The 19,229-nt window shown below is 48.5% G+C and overlaps 1 protein-coding gene across 2 annotated transcripts in view; it reads right to left on the reverse strand.

Moving 5' to 3' along the window:
- Positions 1–19,229, reverse strand: part of LOC146857163 (membrane-bound glycerophospholipid O-acyltransferase 2-like) — a 151,760-nt gene that overhangs the window by 86,164 nt on the left and 46,367 nt on the right. For both annotated transcript variants that reach the window (XM_085647652.1, XM_085647653.1), the window contains exons 2-3: positions 17,175–17,320; positions 12,582–12,659 (exon numbers count right to left, since the gene is read on the reverse strand). In XM_085647652.1, the coding sequence (XP_085503778.1) occupies positions 12,582–12,659; positions 17,175–17,320 (224 nt within the window). The remainder of the gene's footprint in view (positions 1–12,581; positions 12,660–17,174; positions 17,321–19,229) is intronic.

Consider the following 19,229-nt stretch of genomic DNA (forward strand, 5'->3'; position numbering starts at 1 on the left):
GGGGGGCAGGTAACAGTCATTTTTAATGTATATTGAATTAAGAATTAACTGTTGTTGTGGTGATCATTAGCCAGACAGCACCACCTTGTGGCAGACTGTCACAAGTGCCGGTGTTCAGAATTAAATGCTGGTGCCGAGCACTGGAAACCACTGGCTCAAATTAAGCACTGGTAAAGGGCTCTGTTTTTCCAGCATCATGCCAGGTGGTGGTAGGAGAGGTGGGAGTGTGCCTGGGTGGATCATAGAATGTTTTGTGGCAAAGTTTAAATCCTTGTCCAGTGGGGCACAGACATAATGAGGGAGGCCTTCAAGCAGACTGTTAAACGCATCCAGCTTGCAGAGGAGGAGAGAATGTTTCAGGTCATTGGCTGTGTGGCATGAATGAGTGGACACATGATTCATGCATTTAATATGTTGGTACCTAGCTGCAGTTGCATTGATTATGGTGAAAGATTTCAATTGCATGGTATGGTTAAAGAGAAGACCACGATTTCTGGCAGAGGAGGGAACGGTTAGGATGTAGGAAGGATGCTGATGGGAAGTGGTACAGAGACACTGGCAGTGGAGGAAGGAAAGTGTTGTACTTAAACCTTGAAGAAACATCATCCACTGGTGAACAGCTGTGAGACAACCCCGCCTGAAGGAAAGCAGGAAGGGGGACAAAGTTGGAAAAGGAAACAAATGGGTGCCGTCTGTGTAGAGATCATAAGGGAAACCACGTGAGGAGGTGTTGCCACCAAGGGGGAGGGTGTATGGGAAAAAAAGGAAAAGAAGACTGGCCAAGGAGTGAGTACTGCAGACCACACACAGCTGGTAGAGCAGTGGGTGAGGGTGTCCTGGAGCCCCAGGTAACTGAAAACAAACAACCAGAGAGACAGGAGGAGGCCCAGTTCATGGCAGGAACAGTGATGCCAAGACCATTTAGGGACAAAGGTAGAGTAGAGTGATCCACTGTGTTAAATGTGAAGGAAAGGTCAAAGGGTGTGAAGATGGAAATTAGTGGACCGCGATGGGCTAGTTTGATGAAGCCAGAAAAATGTGTTCATGACATCGCTACGGAATGCATGGACGTCAGACTGAAGGGGACTGAGGGGTTACTAGAGGACAGATGCAGAGTGAGAGTCAAGCACTTCATGTTCCAGCATTTTAGAGAGAAAAGGGAGGGTAAATAGTGGACTGTAGTGAATGAGAGAAGTGGGGTTTTTTAGAGGCCATATTACCACTGCTGACTTGCAGCCCTGCGGGTTGATGCCTGATACGGAAAAGTACTTGAAAACAGAGCAGAGTTTCAGGGGAGACCACAAGATGATTCATAGTTTCAGGAATGAAAGGAATAAAGAAATACAGGAAGCTTTGTCAAGTGATGAGATTATAGAGATAAGCATTGCTTCTCAAGTGGAAATTAAGTCGGTGAACTGAGTGGATTGAACCTGGAGAGTAAGGCGAGTGTAAGGCAGGGCTTTACGTGGGCCGGGACCTGCCGGTGCTCAGCAGTTCTAAAAAGCAGGTGCTGAGACGGGTCCCTATCGGGCTCTTCATTGTTGCCCTCACCCTCAGAGTGAAAAAAAAATCATCTTAACTCTGCAGCAGTGCAACCCTTCAGTGCCTTTGATGTAACTTCAAAGAGAATCGTTATAGTTCTTTCACAGTCTTATAATTTCAGATGTTTTTGCTTTTGTGAAGTATTATATAGCACAAACTCGACCTGAAGGTATTGGGGCACTTTATATAAGCACCTGTTACATTACACAAGGACATATTCATGTTTTGAATCACAGGGTGTTGAGCTGACGCGGAGGCACGAGCATGCTTCCTGAGCTCAAAAGTTGGCAGCTCTAGCCGTTATGCCACAATCTCTCCCACAAGAAGTGAGGCGTTTTAATATTATATAAAACAAAGCCATAGTTGTTGCTTATTTATCTTATGCAACTAGCAACCATTGACAAATACAATAGTCCTGGCTTGTTGTATGTACATCTGGATGCAATGACAGTAGCAGCAAAATAACAGACGGGCGGCACATTATGCTGAGCACAGATTTTTAGCTTAAGAGTTTTTAAGCCACGTCCTCAATTACATCAGCCATGCCCCTTTGAGAGACCCTCAGGTTTTTCCTCCCACTTAAAGCCCTGGTGCAAGAGGGTGGAACAGTTTTGGATGAGGTTCAAGGTTGAGCAGAACACACATTAGGGGAGAAGGTGCACAGGAAATAGTATGGATCAAACCCATGTGCCAAGACATCCTAACATGATGATGATGAAGATTGTGGCATAGGTGAGAGACTGCTCTGTGCTGGTGGAGGAATGCTGAGAGGGAGTATATTTCTTTTTGGAGAAGATTGGGGGGGTGGGGCTTGAGTTGAACGGCACAGGAGACATATTGACCAGAATGGTCAAGATGGCGTGGATAGATGGAGACAAGTCGCTATGTATGGGTTGAGGAATTGGTTAGTCTGTCTGAAGTGTGTTAGATCCAGCAGTTTTTGAGTGTGTGGATGAGGAGGGTATGTTGAGGAGTGAAAGGTCAGATAGGAGCTGGGAGAACTAGGAACTCTGTATTCTGTTGTCAAGATTTACATTAAAGTCCCTGAGTATGGTAAAAGAAGTGGTAGTTCGGAGAGTATCAAGGGCCTTATCAAGGGCTCCAAAGAATGCGCTGATGGCACCTGAAGGGCGATATCACAATGTTGGCTCTAAAAGGGGCACTAGCTGAGTTGCTTCGATACTCAAATGAGGATGAGGAGCAGACAATATTCTCACACCACAAATACCCTAAACATTCTAGGCCCCCATAACCATTATGCCTCCAAACATCTATGTTGCCATAGCTCTAACCTGCAGAGCTCCTATAACAGGAACTATGACCGCCTAGATGATAAATCTTCATGGAACCTATATCCCTCCCACCTATACAGCCATTGCCCATATACATTCACAGCCCCTCCTTCTCCACACTGCTGCTTCCTCCTCACCAACTAAGCCCCAACAGCTTACGGCCAAAGGCTCATATGCCCCTTCTCCGATTATGCCTTTGTAAGACCTATACCTGGTTCCGGTGACTTAGTGGACCAATGTGCCCACAGTAGGGACCTATGTTGAACATCATGGTCACAGGTTCAAATCCTGCTGGGTCCACTTAGCCTTTCATGCTTCTGAGGTCGATACAATTGTATTGTATTGTATTGTAATTGCTTTTATATAGCGCTTACTACCCCTGACGAGGCGTCAAAGAGCTTTTTTGGCGAGTAGCACACTACTCCGGGAACCATAAAGGATTAGTGTTGAATTAGTATAGTGAAAGATGCAAGTACATTTTAAGTGGTGGATAGGTTAGTCAGTTATTTGGATTCTGAAGGAAAGCAGAAGGAAAGCAGAAGGATAGAAGAGGGAAAAAAGGCTTGTATTTATATAGCGCTTGTTACCTCTGATGGGGTGTTGAAGCACGCTACTTTGGAAACCCATAAAGGATTAGTGCTGAATTAGTATGGTGAAATATGAAAGTAATTTGAGTGGTGGATATTAGTCAGTTATTTGGAGTGAGAAGGGTAGCGGAGGGATAAAAGGGAAGAAAGGTTTGCATTCATATAGCACCTGTTACCCCTGATGGGTGTTGAAGCGCTATTCTGGCGACTAGGATGCTACTCCGGAACCCATAAAGGATTAGTGTTGAAAATTAGTATAGTGAAATATGAAGTAATTTGAGTGGTGGATATGTTATTCAGTTATTTGGATAGAGAATAGAATGAGCACCATTGAATTGGGTAATAATAGACATCTGTTATTCAGTGCCAATATACCCTTGGGTGAACACGCGCTTTACAAATACACGTTGTTAAGTTACTCCCAAACATCGACATCACCTATGTCTCTACAACTGCGTAGCTCCTATGCATCTGTAACTCCTATGTCTCTAAATGTTGCAAGGTAGTTGAGCAACTTGATGTGTTCTTTGTAGATCCAGAGTGATCTGGAGATCGCCGGCTAGAATCCTACCAAAGCAGAGTCCACTTTCTGCTGCTCTGAAGTGGCAAATTGAATAATTTTAAATCTGGTGATATCCGTTACTTTACAGTGCTTATTAACTGCGGAACTGTGGCATGCAGCACTTTATGAAGCAAGTTATTATTATCATCATAGCATATATAGCTATAGAGAACCTTTGCCTCCATGGCTTGCACTCCAGTGGCCCCTATACTTCAATTTTTCATGTAACTTCATGGTTCACATGTAATGTTTAGTGAAAGGGTGATAGTATAAGGACTGAGACATTAGAAAAAATAGACTGACCAGTGAGTTAGACTGTGTCAATGTCAGGGAAATCTCAGGGGTCCTCTCCATGGACACTAGGGTCCACAGTGATATGTGGACGTTTCGTGGAGAATCGGTGCCACTGAAAATGGCCTCTCCCGTCTGTTGTCTTAAGACTCTACTGTGAGGATGTCTCCCTCCCACGGGTCCGGCCTCCCCTACTCGCCCTACCCAGAGTACCACTTTCCCACAGAACTCCTACCATCCAGGGCGCGCGCTCCGGAGCGTCAGCCACAGCGTCCTTGACAACCGAAACCCCGCCCCTCTCTCTATTGCAGAAACCTATCCCGAACGCTGACATCCCGGAAGGACTGCCTCCTGATCCCGGAAGTCCCTCCTCCCGGAGCCCTGCTGGAGACAGAAAAGACGGAGGACGTGAGACCGAAGGCGTCGGAGGATCGTGGCAGGAGATTTCGGCAGGAGCTGCAGAGGACGGAGAAGACGGAAGCGGCGAACCCGAAGAGTGGTCGGAAGATTGGTGGAGTCCCCCGGAGGTGGCTGAAGAGCGGCCGTAACTCGGAGGAGAGTTACGGCGGAGCCCGTGAGTATTCGCTTCCTTTGGTAGATTACCCTAGGTATCTGTATGTATGATAGACCCCTTGTATATAGGTACCCTTGCTCCTAGACACACCATTACACCCCGATAAGCCTCTTTGTAATTATTGTATAGCATCATCCACTCTGTATATACACTACCTGCATAATTATTCCGCACACCCCTCTTTTCTTCAACCCGTCCCTACCTCCTCTCCTCCTCCTCCCTCACGGTCTCCTCATCCTTCTCACTCCTGGTTACGGTGAGGGCAACAGTCCGGATTTCCACAGGACTAACGGCTCCTTTGTTCGTTTTGTGTCTCTCTGCCCTCCGAGGTGCCCATCCATCCCTTACGGCGGACGACGACGATCCGGACGTCAGGGGAACCCAGGAAGACCACCGCGACGGATAAACCAGAGTCCGGCTCTATCTTCTCTTTCTGTTTGGATTCGTCTCCATGTACTGTTCTGTTGCCCGACGTGCTCTGACACAATAAACAAGAAATATTGCACGCTATATACGGCCTCCTTGCCTGCTTTTCCAGCCCGCCGACTCCCCACGATCACATCTACTTTTCCCTTGTCAGACACAACCGCTGCCAGACTGCACTGCACCCACTCCACCTACCATTGTTCCTATATAAGCCCAGCCCACTACTTCCCAGACCTGCCTAACTCTGAGCTCCCCTTTAATATCTCAAACGCTAAATTCCCATCCACATCACTCCATTCTGTTTCTTTTGTTATTAATCTTTGCTGGTGATCGCCAGACCGCATGCAGAGTGATGGGTTCAATGCTTCGGTTAATCTCAGCCACTAGTAAGCACTCTGGGCCACACGTTAGTCCATTGTTTTGAGCTCTTCTGTACCATTACAAAGACCTTACATATGCAAATCAGAGATTAATTCAAATATTCAACCTATCACTTTTTGAATCATTCAAGTAATCTTCCAAAGTAGGAGCGGTGTATCAATATGTTGATCCTGAACTTGCAATGCCATAGGATTCAAGCTGCAAATCAGTGTTGATGCCAAAGAAGGCTGGGAACTGGTTTGAGGATGCTGACATTCCCAATCAGTGAGAACACAGCTTGGCAGTATAGTCTGCACTGTCCTGTGATTGGCAGTGAATATTGACTGGCATGTGGCTCCTCTCTTTATGTAGTGCCACAGATGCGCTGAAACAATGGCTGGAATCGGGGCTTTAAGTGGGATGAAAAAACTGGCGGGTCTCTCTAAGGGGCGTGGCCAGTGTAATTAACGACGTGGCTTAAAACACCTAAGCTAAAAATCTGTGCTTAGCGTAGTGCCACCCTAGTTGTATTTGCGGTTTCTGTCATTGCATCCAGATATATGATAAAACAGGTAACATCATACCTACATAAAGTCAGGACTATTGGCTTTGTCAATGGTTGTTAGTTGCATAAGATAAATAAGCAGCAACTATGGCTTGTATATAATATTGAAAAAGCTTCCACTTACAGCCCTGGTGACAACACCATAATGTTGCTGCTCCTGAGTTTCAGAAAGAGATGGGAAATCCAGAGAGAAAATGACTCTCATTAAAGGATTTCTCTTCCCCTACAACCTCACCTGGCATGACGTCACACCATAACTTCTCCACTAGTAAGATAAAAGCAGCGTAAGCACGCGCACATCGAGGTGCCTGCTGTCACTGCAGTCCGGGAAAAAACGGACCGCCTTTGCCAGGGCACCTAACAGAGCCCGATAGAGACCCGTTTCGAGGCCTCCTTTATAAAACTGCCGCTGCTCAGCACCAGTGAGACCCAGCCCACTTAAAGCCCTTGCTGGAATGCAGCCCGAAGGATTACTAGCCCCTGAAAGTAATCCAAGCATCCCACCAAGAGGTTTATGTGCGATCCTCAAAACGAGAAGGTACTCGAACCTTCTGCAACTGCACCTAATATCTGTGATGTGTACTCAATCTTAGGCATCAGCCCTTTGTTTACCAAAAGCTGGGCTTGTCCCTGGTGTCACAAACGGGCTTAAAGGTTGTTCTTTAAACACTTTGGTGTTGAAACTTCTTCCTAAATGGAGATGTGCGTCCACACCAAACCCACACCCGTGTGACTACCACTGCCTCTACACTGTTTGCTTCACATGCACTATGCAGCAGCCCGTGTGTGACGTGACTGCAATACCACGCCAATAACCACCAAAGTAGCTCTGTTCCCTCCACACACGAGCCACCCAACCAACTCCCTTCTTATCACACAAGTGCACTCTTCCGTGAGGTAGAATGTCCCTCAGGCACCGCAATGTGCAGTTCCGGATTACCAAATAAGCAAAGTAGGCACAGACTATGGCCCCCACACCTTATAGGGGCTCCGCGACAACAGATCAAAATAATATTGATTTGAAGTTGAAAGAAAATTACAATCAAGCTTTCTTAAATTGTTTTCCATCAATATTTGTTCAATAACATTAATAATTGGTAATGTGTAGTTTTGTGTAATAAAATTGGTTTATTGAAATTGTTGCATGGTAAAATAAAAAATGTATTAGGAGATAATTTGTGAGGGGGACCCCGACATTTCGACTGCTTCGGGGCATCCACAGGGTTTAATCCGGCACTGGCAGTGTGGCACTTATGCAGTATATAAATGGCATGTACAATAGAAGCAAGCATTTGTGGTCACCAGGCATTTGTATGGGGCAGAGGTTTTAGGTGAACAAAAGAGAGGAAACAACCATCTAATTCAAACAGTCTGACCCAAACACACTGTATTGCTTAGGAATAACTCTGTGGGTAGGACTTAGAATCCAATAAATGACAGGGATAGCAGCTGCAAATGTTAGTTAGGAACATTTGTAGAATTTGTGGTTCCAGCGTAGCCACTTCCTGTGCCAGTACCGGTTCCAGTGTCCAGTGCTCTGAGCGTCAGCCCTCCAACTTTGGGGCAGATTTACAAGCCCCTTGCGCCACTTTTGCGTCGCTTTTCATGTTTTGTGCTGTTCATGGATGATCTGCGTGACTCTCCCCTTTGTGAAAATAGGGCTGCTGGGCTAAAGATGTTTCATGGCCTTCGGAAGGCTTAAGAAAGGAAACATGCCCCTGATTCACTAAGAGTTTTCTCATGGCTTAAGACCGCCTGGAGACAGCGTGAGAGTGTCTTTTCTGCACTATCTTTTTTTTAATTTTTTTTTTTTTAATTCAAACATGCCTTTAACCAAGGATTCTCCTTCTTAAACCACGCCCGTTTTTTCTAGATTGAGACAGTCCTAAACCACGAAAAAAAAATTGTAAATCATGTTCTAATAAAATATTGCCTGCTAAAAGAGTTTTCATTTAATTTCTTTTGAATTATTCCCCAATTTTCTCTGAATTTTGCAACTTCCGCTCTGTGCTTTCCTTGCAACAGAGACGTTCTCCAATTCATTATCACGACTGAGCATATCACAAATGGCCACACGATGGCACTGTCGACCTATAATGTTCCTATTGAAGGTAAAATTTGGTAACTGCAATCTCATGTCCAGTTTTTAGGTCTCGCCTGAGACAGCGCTTTAGCGCTGCACAGGCGAGACTTATAGTAAGCGAGTTTTGGAAGTGCAAACAGTGGCTTTTCAGGCCTCCAAATACAGTGCATGTGCCCCAGGCGCGCGCACCATTTGGCAGCCTGAAAAGCACTGCCTGATCACTTGCTTTGATGTCCTCAGTGAGCCGTGCGGACACTGAGGACATCAAAGTGCACACCATTTGCCACCCCCTTGTTTTTGCCTTTGATCCCTATCTTTCCCTTCAATCTCACCCTCTCCCTGCCTTTTACAACTGCGGCCCGCCCCCACTCCCCCCTCCCACTCCCTCCTCCTTTAATGTCGCTGTCATTGTCATCGTATTTTGGAGTGAATTCACAGTTTGAGTCCGCTCGCACTACGGTGGTTCAGCACATTAGATAGAGGCGAGCAGTTCTGCCGGTAAATTGCGTTTGGCTCTAACTAACCAAAACCTTTAAAGTAAACATGTTGTTCCTGACTAGATTTCACATGCTTTACTTAATCTTGCATTACCTATGTGTTTGTTTTTTCAAGGATTTTGTTACTTATTTTTCACGCACCTATCACTCTTGTCTCCCCTCCCTTATAACCTATTTCCAGGTTCTCCAGCGCCACAACGTCAAAATAAATGGCAATAGCACTATGCAAATATAATCACTCCTCTGCAAATGAACAGACTAAAGTAAAAAAACATTAGATTTCAATGCTAAAAACTCTAACTTTCACAAATGCGAGACTGCTGCACGCTGCACACTGCTGCACACCGCACACTGCTGCATGCCGCACACTGCTGCACGCCACACACTGCTGCACGCCACACACTGCTGCATGCCGCACACTGCTGCACGCCGCTGCACGCCACACACTGCTGCACGCCACACACTGCTGCACGCCACACACTGCTGCACGCCGCACACTGCTGCACGCCGCACACTGCTGCATGCCGCTGCACGCCGCACACTGCTGCACGCCACACACTGCTGCATGCCGCTGCACGCCACACACTGCTGCATGCCGCTGCACGCCGCACACTGCTGCACGCCGCACACTGCTGCACGCCACACACTGCTGCACACCACACACTGCTGCACGCCACACACTGCTGAACGGCGCACACTGCTGCACGCCACACACTGCTGCATGCCACACACTGCTGCATGCCGCACACTGCTGCACGCTGCTGCACGCCACACACTGCTGCACGCCACACACTGCTGCACGCCACACACTGCTGCATGCCACACACTGCTGCACGCCTCACACTGCTGCACGCCGCACACTGCTGCATGCCGCTGCACGCCGCACACTGCTGCACGCCGCACACTGCTGCACGCCACACACTGCTGCACGCCGCACACTGCTGCACGCCGCACACTGCTGCATGCCACACACTGCTGCATGCCACACACTGCTGCATGCCGCACACTGCTGCACGCCGCTGCACGCCACACACTGCTGCACGCCTCACACTGCTGCACGCCTCACACTGCTGCACGCCGCACACTGCTGCACGCCGCACACTGCTGCATGCCGCTGCACGCCGCACACTGCTGCACGCCGCACACTGCTGCACGCCACACACTGCTGCACGCCACACACTGCTGCACGCCGCACACTGCTGCACGCCGCACACTGCTGCACGCCGCACACTGCTGCATGCCGCTGCACGCCGCACACTGCTGCACGCCGCACACTGCTGCACGCCGCACACTGCTGCACGCCACACACTGCTGCATGCCACACACTGCTGCACGCCACACACTGCTGCATGCCGCTGCACGCCGCACACTGCTGCACGCCGCACACTGCTGCACGCCACACACTGCTGCACACCACACACTGCTGCACGCCACACACTGCTGAACGGCGCACACTGCTGCACGCCACACACTGCTGCACGCCACACACTGCTGCATGCCACACACTGCTGCATGCCGCACACTGCTGCATGCCGCTGCACGCCACACACTGCTGCACACCACACACTACTGCACGCCACACACTGCTGCACGCCTCACACTGCTGCATGCCACACACTGCTGCACGCCGCACACTGCTGCATGCCGCTGCACGCCGCACACTGCTGCACGCCGCACACTGCTGCACGCCACACTGCTGCATGCCACACACTGTTGCACGCCGCACACTGCTGCACGCCACACACTGCTGCACGCCACACACTGCTGCATGCCGCACACAGCTGCACGCCGCTGCACGCCACACACTGCTGCATGCCACACACTGCTGCACGCCACACACTGCTGCACGCCTCACACTGCTGCACGCCGCACACTGCTGCACGCCGCACACTGCTGCATGCCGCTGCACGCCGCACACTGCTGCACGCCGCACACTGCTGCACGCCACACACTGCTGCACGCCACACACTGCTGCACGCCACACACTGCTGCATGCCGCTGCACGCCGCACACTGCTGCACGCCGCACACTGCTGCACGCCACACACTGCTGCACACCACACACTGCTGCACGCCACACACTGCTGAACGGCACACAATGCTACATGAAACACTGCTGCACGCCACACACTGCTGCACTCCACACACTGCTGCACACTGCACACTGCTGCACGCCGCACACTACCGCACGCCGCACAATGCTGCGCACACTGCTGCATTACACACTGCTGCACGCCGCACACTGCTGCATGCCGCACACTGCTACACGAAACACTGCTGCATGCCACACACTGCTGCACGCCGCACACTGCTGCACGCCGCACACTGCTGCACGCCACACACTGCTGCATGCCGCTGCACGCCACACACTGCTGCACGCCACACACTGCTGCATGCCGCACACTGCTGCATGCCGCACACTGCGGCATGCCGCACACTGCTGCACGCCGCACACTGCTGCATGCCTCACACTGCTACACGAAACACTGCTGCATGCCACACACTGCTGCACGCCGCACACTGCTGCACGCCACACACTGCTGCATGCCGCTGCACGCCGCACACTGCTGCACACCGCACACTGCTGCACACCGCACACTGCTGCACACCGCACACTGCTGCACACCGCACACTGCTGCACGCCGCACAATGCTGCACGCCGCACAATGCTGCACGCCGCACAATGCTGCACGCCACACAATGCCGCACACTGCTGCACGCCACACACTGCTGCACACTGCTGCATTACTCACTGCTGCATGCTGCACGACACTGCTGCACGCAGCACACTGCTGCATGCCGTACACTGCTGCATGCCGCACACCGCTGCAAGCCGCTGCACGCCACACGCTGCTGCACGCCACACGCTGCTGCACGCCACACGCTGCTGCACGCCGCACACTGCTGCACGCCGCACACTGCTGCACTCCACACACTGCTTTTATGCGAGTTTATGCTACTGACATTGTAAATGACAATGCCTTTTATTTGTTTTAAAACCAAAGCATAAATAAAAGGCATTGTAATTTTACAATGCCAATAGCTCAAACTCTTATAAATGCGAGACCTATTGCATTGCAAATGCTTGTGTTTGTTTACTCTTTTGGGGGAGATTCACAAAAATCTGAAAGTTTAAACTCCTAATCTATTTTAAACAAGCATTTGCAATGCATTAGGTCTCGCATTTACGCGAGTTTGAGCTATTGGCATTGTAAATGACAATGCCAATAGGCATTGTTATTTGCAATGTCAATAGCTCAAACTTGCGTAAATGCGAGACCTAATGCATTGCAAATGCTTGTTACAATTTACGAAGCCGACACTTTACCTCCCTTGCAGGTAATTCCTAGGCTGCCCAGTCTTGATTACGCTTTATGCCTATTTTCACCACCACTCTACACTTCCTGTCTTTTATCTTACTTTTGCAAGTTCTTTTACATTCCCATTTTCCTCATGTTTCACTGTTCAGTGTATTTCTTGTAAGCCTTCTTTCTCCATTCTCCTGCCATTCTTTCTTGCTCCAGGTCAAAGTCCTTGCCCCAAAATAAGTGCCTGTGCTAACGACCTACATACACCAACACAGAGTACTAATTGTGGCAATTAAATTAATCAATACTTTTTCCCTTTGGGAAATGTAATATTCGAAAAAGGAAGTGGTTAAATGAGCATGAAAGAAAAAACCCACAATCAAAAGGGGACTTTGTGACAAGTACTGGAAAGCAATGGAACTGAACAAGGCAATCGCTTCCCCTCGGCCATGTGGAACTCTCCCTCCCATAACCCGCCCCCTCGGGCTGACTCACATGTGCACGTGCTTCCGGTCAGCAGTGAGCAGGATTCCATAGCAAAGGAGCACGTCACCCACCAGTAGAGCTGTGTACCTGCAGCAGAGAGAGAGAGGAGGGATGAATTAGCAGAGCACAAGTCCTAAAAAACATAAGTGGGGGGACTAACCTAGTTAATCAGTATGCAAGTGGCATCACAAGAAGTGACATCAGATCCTAAGCCCTCACTTATATCTTTAGCAGGTCTATCATGAGTACATTTGAGCACATTTCGAGTATACTTGCACACCCTCCTGATTTAGGCAGAAGATTCACACTTTTGCAAGCTTCATGCAAACCAATGTTGCCTTTTGTCAGCGTAAAGCTTCCTCTACCCATAGTGCTTTAAAAGAAAAAATAGTGATATTTAAATTATTACAACGCCTCCTCAAGGGTAGTAAGCGTATATAAATGCTATTTATTTTGTAAAAATACTGGGAAAGATCCACACATCTGATATTCTTACAGTGCATGCATATCTCATAAACAGAGCCTGAACAAAGTGAAATGCTGCCTCTCTTAAGTATGTGTGAAGTGCTAACAATGTGTGCGACTTTGTTTCCCCTCTGCTGCATTTGCATAAGGTGTGAGGTTCCTGACTGCTCCCAGCCAGGAGACTCTAACAAAAGGAGGCCTGATGACCCCTCAGATTCGGCCTTTGTTATGGGCCCAGCAGGAGTGTGAAATAAGAGAGCCCTATCCTGTCCCCACCTGCACGGTGTTGCCAATCGAAAGCAAACAACAGGCGCTGCTGAATGTGTCCTGGTGTTTTAAAATTACACCAGGAAATTCAGCATCTTTTTTAGTGGGGCCCAACTTCTTGTCAGGGTAGATGGCTTCCACCCAGGCCCGGCTTTAGCGCTGGTGGCGCCCGGTGCGAGAATCATTTTTTGCCGTCCCCAAACCCCCTGACCACCTCCTCGCATTCTCTCACTACCACCGGGCATAAGTGCCCCTAATCTCTCCCATCCTAAGTTATTGCTAATCACTGAGCCCCCCTGAGTTCGGCTCCCCCTCCACAGGTCAGCGTCCAGTGTGGCCGCACTAGTCGCACTGCCCTAAAGCCGGCCCTGCGTCCACCCTGTGAAAAAAGTGGGTGGATGTACCCCCGACTCGTGCCCTGTGAATTAGCGTTGCTCCTCACTCATAACCAGAGGTCGAAGTGGGGAGGATCTATTGGGAACGAGGTTCCTGAGCACTTTTGGTTGTACAAAACACAGTTCCCATACTTTACATTTAAAAAACACAATTGTCCCTGAATGGTTAGTTCTGGCATTGAGTTGCACTCAGGATCACAGATTCCACACGGTTTTAATGTTCTTTAACAGCTGCTCGTCACCCCTTAGGAGGAGCCGAAGGCAGTCAAAATCTCACTGCATCAAGGGCCCAATACTGAGATACGTTCCACTGACCCTTGCTTCCTTCAAATTGTCCCCACCTTAAGACATGGCAAAGGCCAGAGGGTCAAGGCAGGACAATGGCTCCAGGTCGTTCATTCTTAGGTCAAGGTGGCAAGAAAGCCAGGGACTGTAAGGTGTTGGTGATGGATGGCAGCTTCCCTGAGGTGCGAGTGCTGTGCATGAGGCCTCGGGCTCTGGGCACAGGTGACGCCCCTGCTAGCGGGGAGAGAGAAAAGGAGAACAGTTCCGGGTCAGCTGCTTGTTGTGCGCGTGCAGCATGACGGCTTGCTTCAGCATCAGGGCTGTCATTGGTGCAGCGGCTGAAGTGGCATCGGGACCAATGACTGATAGGCTTGCTCTACCCCAGTTATGACTTTCTTTTAACCTCCCCCCCTGCAACCATGAGGCCATACGGAAAGAGGGGCGGGGCATTTTCCTTACCTTGGTTGTAAATGGCTGAAAGTGAGCACGTGCATTGCCTCTTCACTTGGCCTCCCCATCACAGTCATTGCAACGTGAGGCGCCGTCCTCCTTGAGACAGAGAATTATAGATTTCTTTTAAACTAAAACACCCCTCTGCTCCCTCAAGAATAGTCACTCCCCTCTCTCCATCTACAACTAACAAGCCACATCGAAAGATCAAGAAACAAGCATTGGCATAGCCAATAGGTCTCGCCTTTGGGACGTTATAAGTATTTAGTTATGCAGCACAATATCCTTACTGCAACAACATTAAATGTTGCATGGCTAAACACTTATAAGGTCCCAAAGGCGAGACCTATTGGCTATGCCAATGCTTGTTTTCTTAAGAAAGTGACAAGCTGAGTGTCTTTGTTTCCTCGAGGTGCTTAGCTCCAGCTAGCTCCCAGCCAGGATGAGATCGGAACAAAACATGTGCTGTTTGCGGGCCTCTAAGTGAGGCATTTGTGTTTGGCTATGCTGGAGCTGAAAATAAGAGCTCTCCCTCACCCCTGGCAGACTGCTGCTCTGAAAGCACAAAACTGCCGCTAAAGCAGCGATAATGGGCTTGATAATATGCCGCAGAGAATTCCAATAGAGGCCCATGTTCACACCAGAACCTGGGCTTCTATTGGTATTCTCTGCGGCATATTATCAAGCCTATTATCGCCGCTTTTAGCGGCAGTTTCCTGCCGCTAAAGCGGCGATAATTTTAACGGCGGCCTTGATAATATGCCCCAAAGTAGGTTGTTACATACACGTTCTTCAATCTCAGTACTAAAATGTTGCTTTTAGTGCGGTACTTAAAATAAACTACATTGTTAAGAGTTTAAATTCAGTTTTACAGAATTCGCTCTCAGGCGAGCTACATCCTGGAGAGAAATGTCAGCGTCTTCAAAAGAAGTTAGAGAAGCGTCAGTCTCGTGGGTTCCTGTGTCAGCTGCCCTGTCGCTTCGGGCCACCTGTTTCGCCCCATTAAGATAACAAACCTTTTACGCCAGAAGTAAGTCAGGGCAGTCAGTCCAAGTGGGATGGCAGAAAGAGAGAAAAGAGTACAACACACAGAGCTCTTTCCCAATGGCCGGCCACCGTTTAGCATAAACAGTGACGCCGGCCAATGGGAAAGAGGGCGGGGCTTAAAGCCCACTAGTGAATCTCCCTCAAGGTCATAAAATCTCGCCAGCGAGACTGCGCATGTGCGCAGTCTTACGCTAGGCTTCGACCTAAAAACAGAGTGGGAGGGAACAAGGTCTGTGACGGGGAGAACTAAGGATTAGAGTAATGAGGCTCACCGGTTAGTAATATCTCCATCAGTGCTCAATGAGGGCAGAGACGTCCTAAGGATTTTGGGGACCCTGGGCCAAACGGATTTTGGGGGCCCTTGTTCAGAACAGCTTTGAATTTATGATCCAGTTTCAACTCTGTCATGTCCTCTTTGGCCAGGTCACTGACAGTGCCCAGGCACACTGGTACACATTCTAAATGTGTTTCCATATAATATTCAGGGACAGTGATGCGTGCTTCCAATATTGTAAACCTGCAGCAGCTCATTAATATTAATGCAAATAATCTCTATGACACCCTCCCATTTCTCATATGTGAGGTCCTGTTTTGACCTAAAAGGATTTTTTTTTAATGAATATTGCATGAAACATAAACACAACATTTGTCAGAAAAATGTTTTATAGACTCTCACACACGATCCACATGAAAAATAAATTAAAGGAAAATGCTATTTACAACAATCTTTTAAAGAATTATCCAGGATCCAGGATCATCATCGGGAGTGGGGGGGCCTGAAAGGCTGGGGCCCTGGGCCAGAGCCCACTTTGCCCATGCCTTAAAACGTCTCATACTGAGGGACAGTTTTCCCAAGCCACAGGGGGGCAGCAGCCGTACCAGACGAGAAGGAGGGTAAATAAGGAAGTCTGAGTGGTTAAACGAGCTGGGATGCGGATGTTAGTTCACGAAGAGATAAAACATGAAGCAGTTCTCGTGCCAGGTGCAGCCGGGTACATCTATCTGCCAGATGTTGAGAACGAGTTCATTCAGATCTGAGGGATGTTCACAGACAGCAGGAGATTGGACAATAGGCCTGGCAGGTGCACTCTCAGTGGAGGGCGCCCCCAGACCCACAATCTACCTGCGGTATCATTGTTGTGGCTTGGACAGAAAGGGACCTGATGGTTGGCTGCGTTTTCACATAAACCGTGGCAAGGCGCTTGACATGGTGGATTCTAGAGGGCCGGTAGGTCCAGGATAGACATGAGGATAGGTAGGTGCAGGGTGAGGGAACAGAGCTGGTAGGTCCAGCATGCGAAAAGTGTGTCAGTAGGTCCAGAACGTGGAAGGACGGACAGTAGGTCCAGGATAGAGGAGAGGGAGGCGGGGAAATGAGGGAGGAGGGCCAGCTAGTCCAGGAAGGGGAGACCTGTAGGTCTAGGAGGGGGGGGGGCGCTATGTCCAGGACGAGGTAGGACTGAGTGGCCTAAGATGCGGAGAGGACCGCTAGGTCCAAGAGGATTTGCTGATAGGTCTAGAGGATGTGGGTGGCGAGAGCGGGGTCATCAGGCCCTGGATAGAATGGATAAATGGCTGTCTTGTCCTAGGGTACTGTTGTAACGCAATGAGTTAGTAGCATGTTTGGCATTAAAGCAGCTGTCTGTTATGTCCATGTGCCATTGACCGCACAGGCTTGTCCGCCATGACTTACCACCCGAAGCAGAACATGCAGATGTAGAGTCCAAGGAGCGTGGCCACTGCATGTCTGATGGTGGAGCTCGTGTACACGGGGTGCAGGTATCGTCGAAAGAGGACAGCTGCGAATAGAGCACTGAACTGGCAGATCAGAAAATCCTTCTGTGGAGGCAAGCCAAAGAAATAACTTCAAACAACGCAAGGTTGGCAAAACAGGCCAGAGAAAAATAACAGTACTTTTGCCAAACACCTTCCCCTTTGGTAACCTCCACACCTCTAGTGCGAGACAACTTGCTGTAAAGAAAGCTCGGATACGGTAGCTAGGAGGAAAATCTGGTTTATTAGAAGCAATAAGAATAAGAAGCATTTGGGGAGAGGATGTGGCCGAAGGGGCTATGGGGGTCGATCTCAGATCTGGGGAACCAGGTTCGAGTCCCGGCAATGACGCTCAACATCCTGTGAGTCTGTGCAAATCACTTAATCTCCCCGTGCCTAATAAAAATGAATGTGTCCTTGTGCAACGCAACTGGTGCTCATGTAAAGAGCTCTGATACCCGATACCTTTGGGTCAAGTTCGCTCTATGTAAAATTCTGGGTGCAAAAATAAAAAAATAAAATAAAAAGATCTCTTTGATATGCTACCTTCGGTATGGGTGAAGGGCAGTGCTTAATTTGTAAAATAATAAGTGCCAGGGCCCTGACCAGGAGGCCACTGCAGCTTGCACCACCCATTGCCCCTGACATCGCTGCCAATCGTGGTACCAAAACAACTACTAATCATTTCTCTCACCTGCAAGCGTGACAGTTCAGATTATTCCAGGTCTCCAAAGCTAAAGGAATGGTATTAGCAATTTTTTTAATGTATATTGTATTTATAAACAGCCATTGTTCTGCTCCTCTCTAAATTAGATGAGCTGCGACACCATGTGGCAGACTATCCTAAGTATGATGTTGACAATTAAGTGATGGTGCAGAGCACTGGAAACCACCGGCTCAAATTGAGCACTGGTCTAGGGTATGTTAAACTGCCACTGCTCCAATCAGAATCTCCAACATACGCAACATTCAACTAATAAGAATCTCGTGTTTAAGGCACAAGCGCAGAAAACCAAATTACAATCGAAATATATACTAACCCCAGCCCCAAAGCCACACAATAGTCACAATATGTTAAAACCCCCTCTATTACTGCAGTCCGACCCACCAGCTGGCTGTGCGCATGTCTGCATGTCCTGCTGAAGATCACTTAAGGGGTGAGAAGTTACCATGACGAGTAGGATTCTTAACATGGCTTCCTGCTCAAACACCACAAAAGACGTCTGACCGGGCAGGCATCCGATCACTAACTCCAGAAGTAATACAACATCTCCCACCCACTGAACGTTTCATGACCTCACAATGCCAGAGGAAGACATCTTCCCAGGTCAACCACATCACAGTATCCTAGCAACCCATCTACCTGAGCTCAGCTTCAGGTCTTTAGGCAATTACTACAACACCTTCCCCATGTGCCGCTCAAGTGCAAAGGGTACAAAGGCACTTTCAGAGACAGTAAAGTATTGAAAACCACTTTAGATAAAAGTTTTTTGTAAAGAGAAAGTATTTTTGGCTGAAAATCGAAATATAGCTGCACTCCATTTTGAATGCAATGCTTTCAACCATTACTTCAACATAATCAAATCCTACACCTACGGCCAGTGTAAGGGCCCAAATTTGCCGCATTTGGACGTAGAATGGTGGTACGTTATCCAGGTTGAAGTAATGGGGGAGCCTTTTAAAGGCCAGGGACTAAGTTGAAGTAACAAGTGGGGAAAAGCTTTACTTCCCATGGGAAAAAAAGAGAATTGTCAGCGAGAAAAAAAATATTTTAAAAAGTAGTTGGGACCATTAGTATTAGCATCTGAGTTCTTTATCACTGCCAAAGTAAATGTTTGCAGCCAAAAAAAGAGTGATACAGCTGGAGGGATTTACCCTCCCTCCAATACATTGTAGATTGAAAAAGTACAGAAAAGATGGCCATGTATGCTAACAATGTAATAGGAAATACAAGTAAAGTACCATTTATATTTAG

Source organism: Triturus cristatus, chromosome 3_2 (genome assembly GCF_964204655.1).
Source record: "Triturus cristatus chromosome 3_2, aTriCri1.1, whole genome shotgun sequence".
Classification (NCBI taxonomy): Eukaryota; Metazoa; Chordata; class Amphibia; order Caudata; family Salamandridae; genus Triturus; species Triturus cristatus.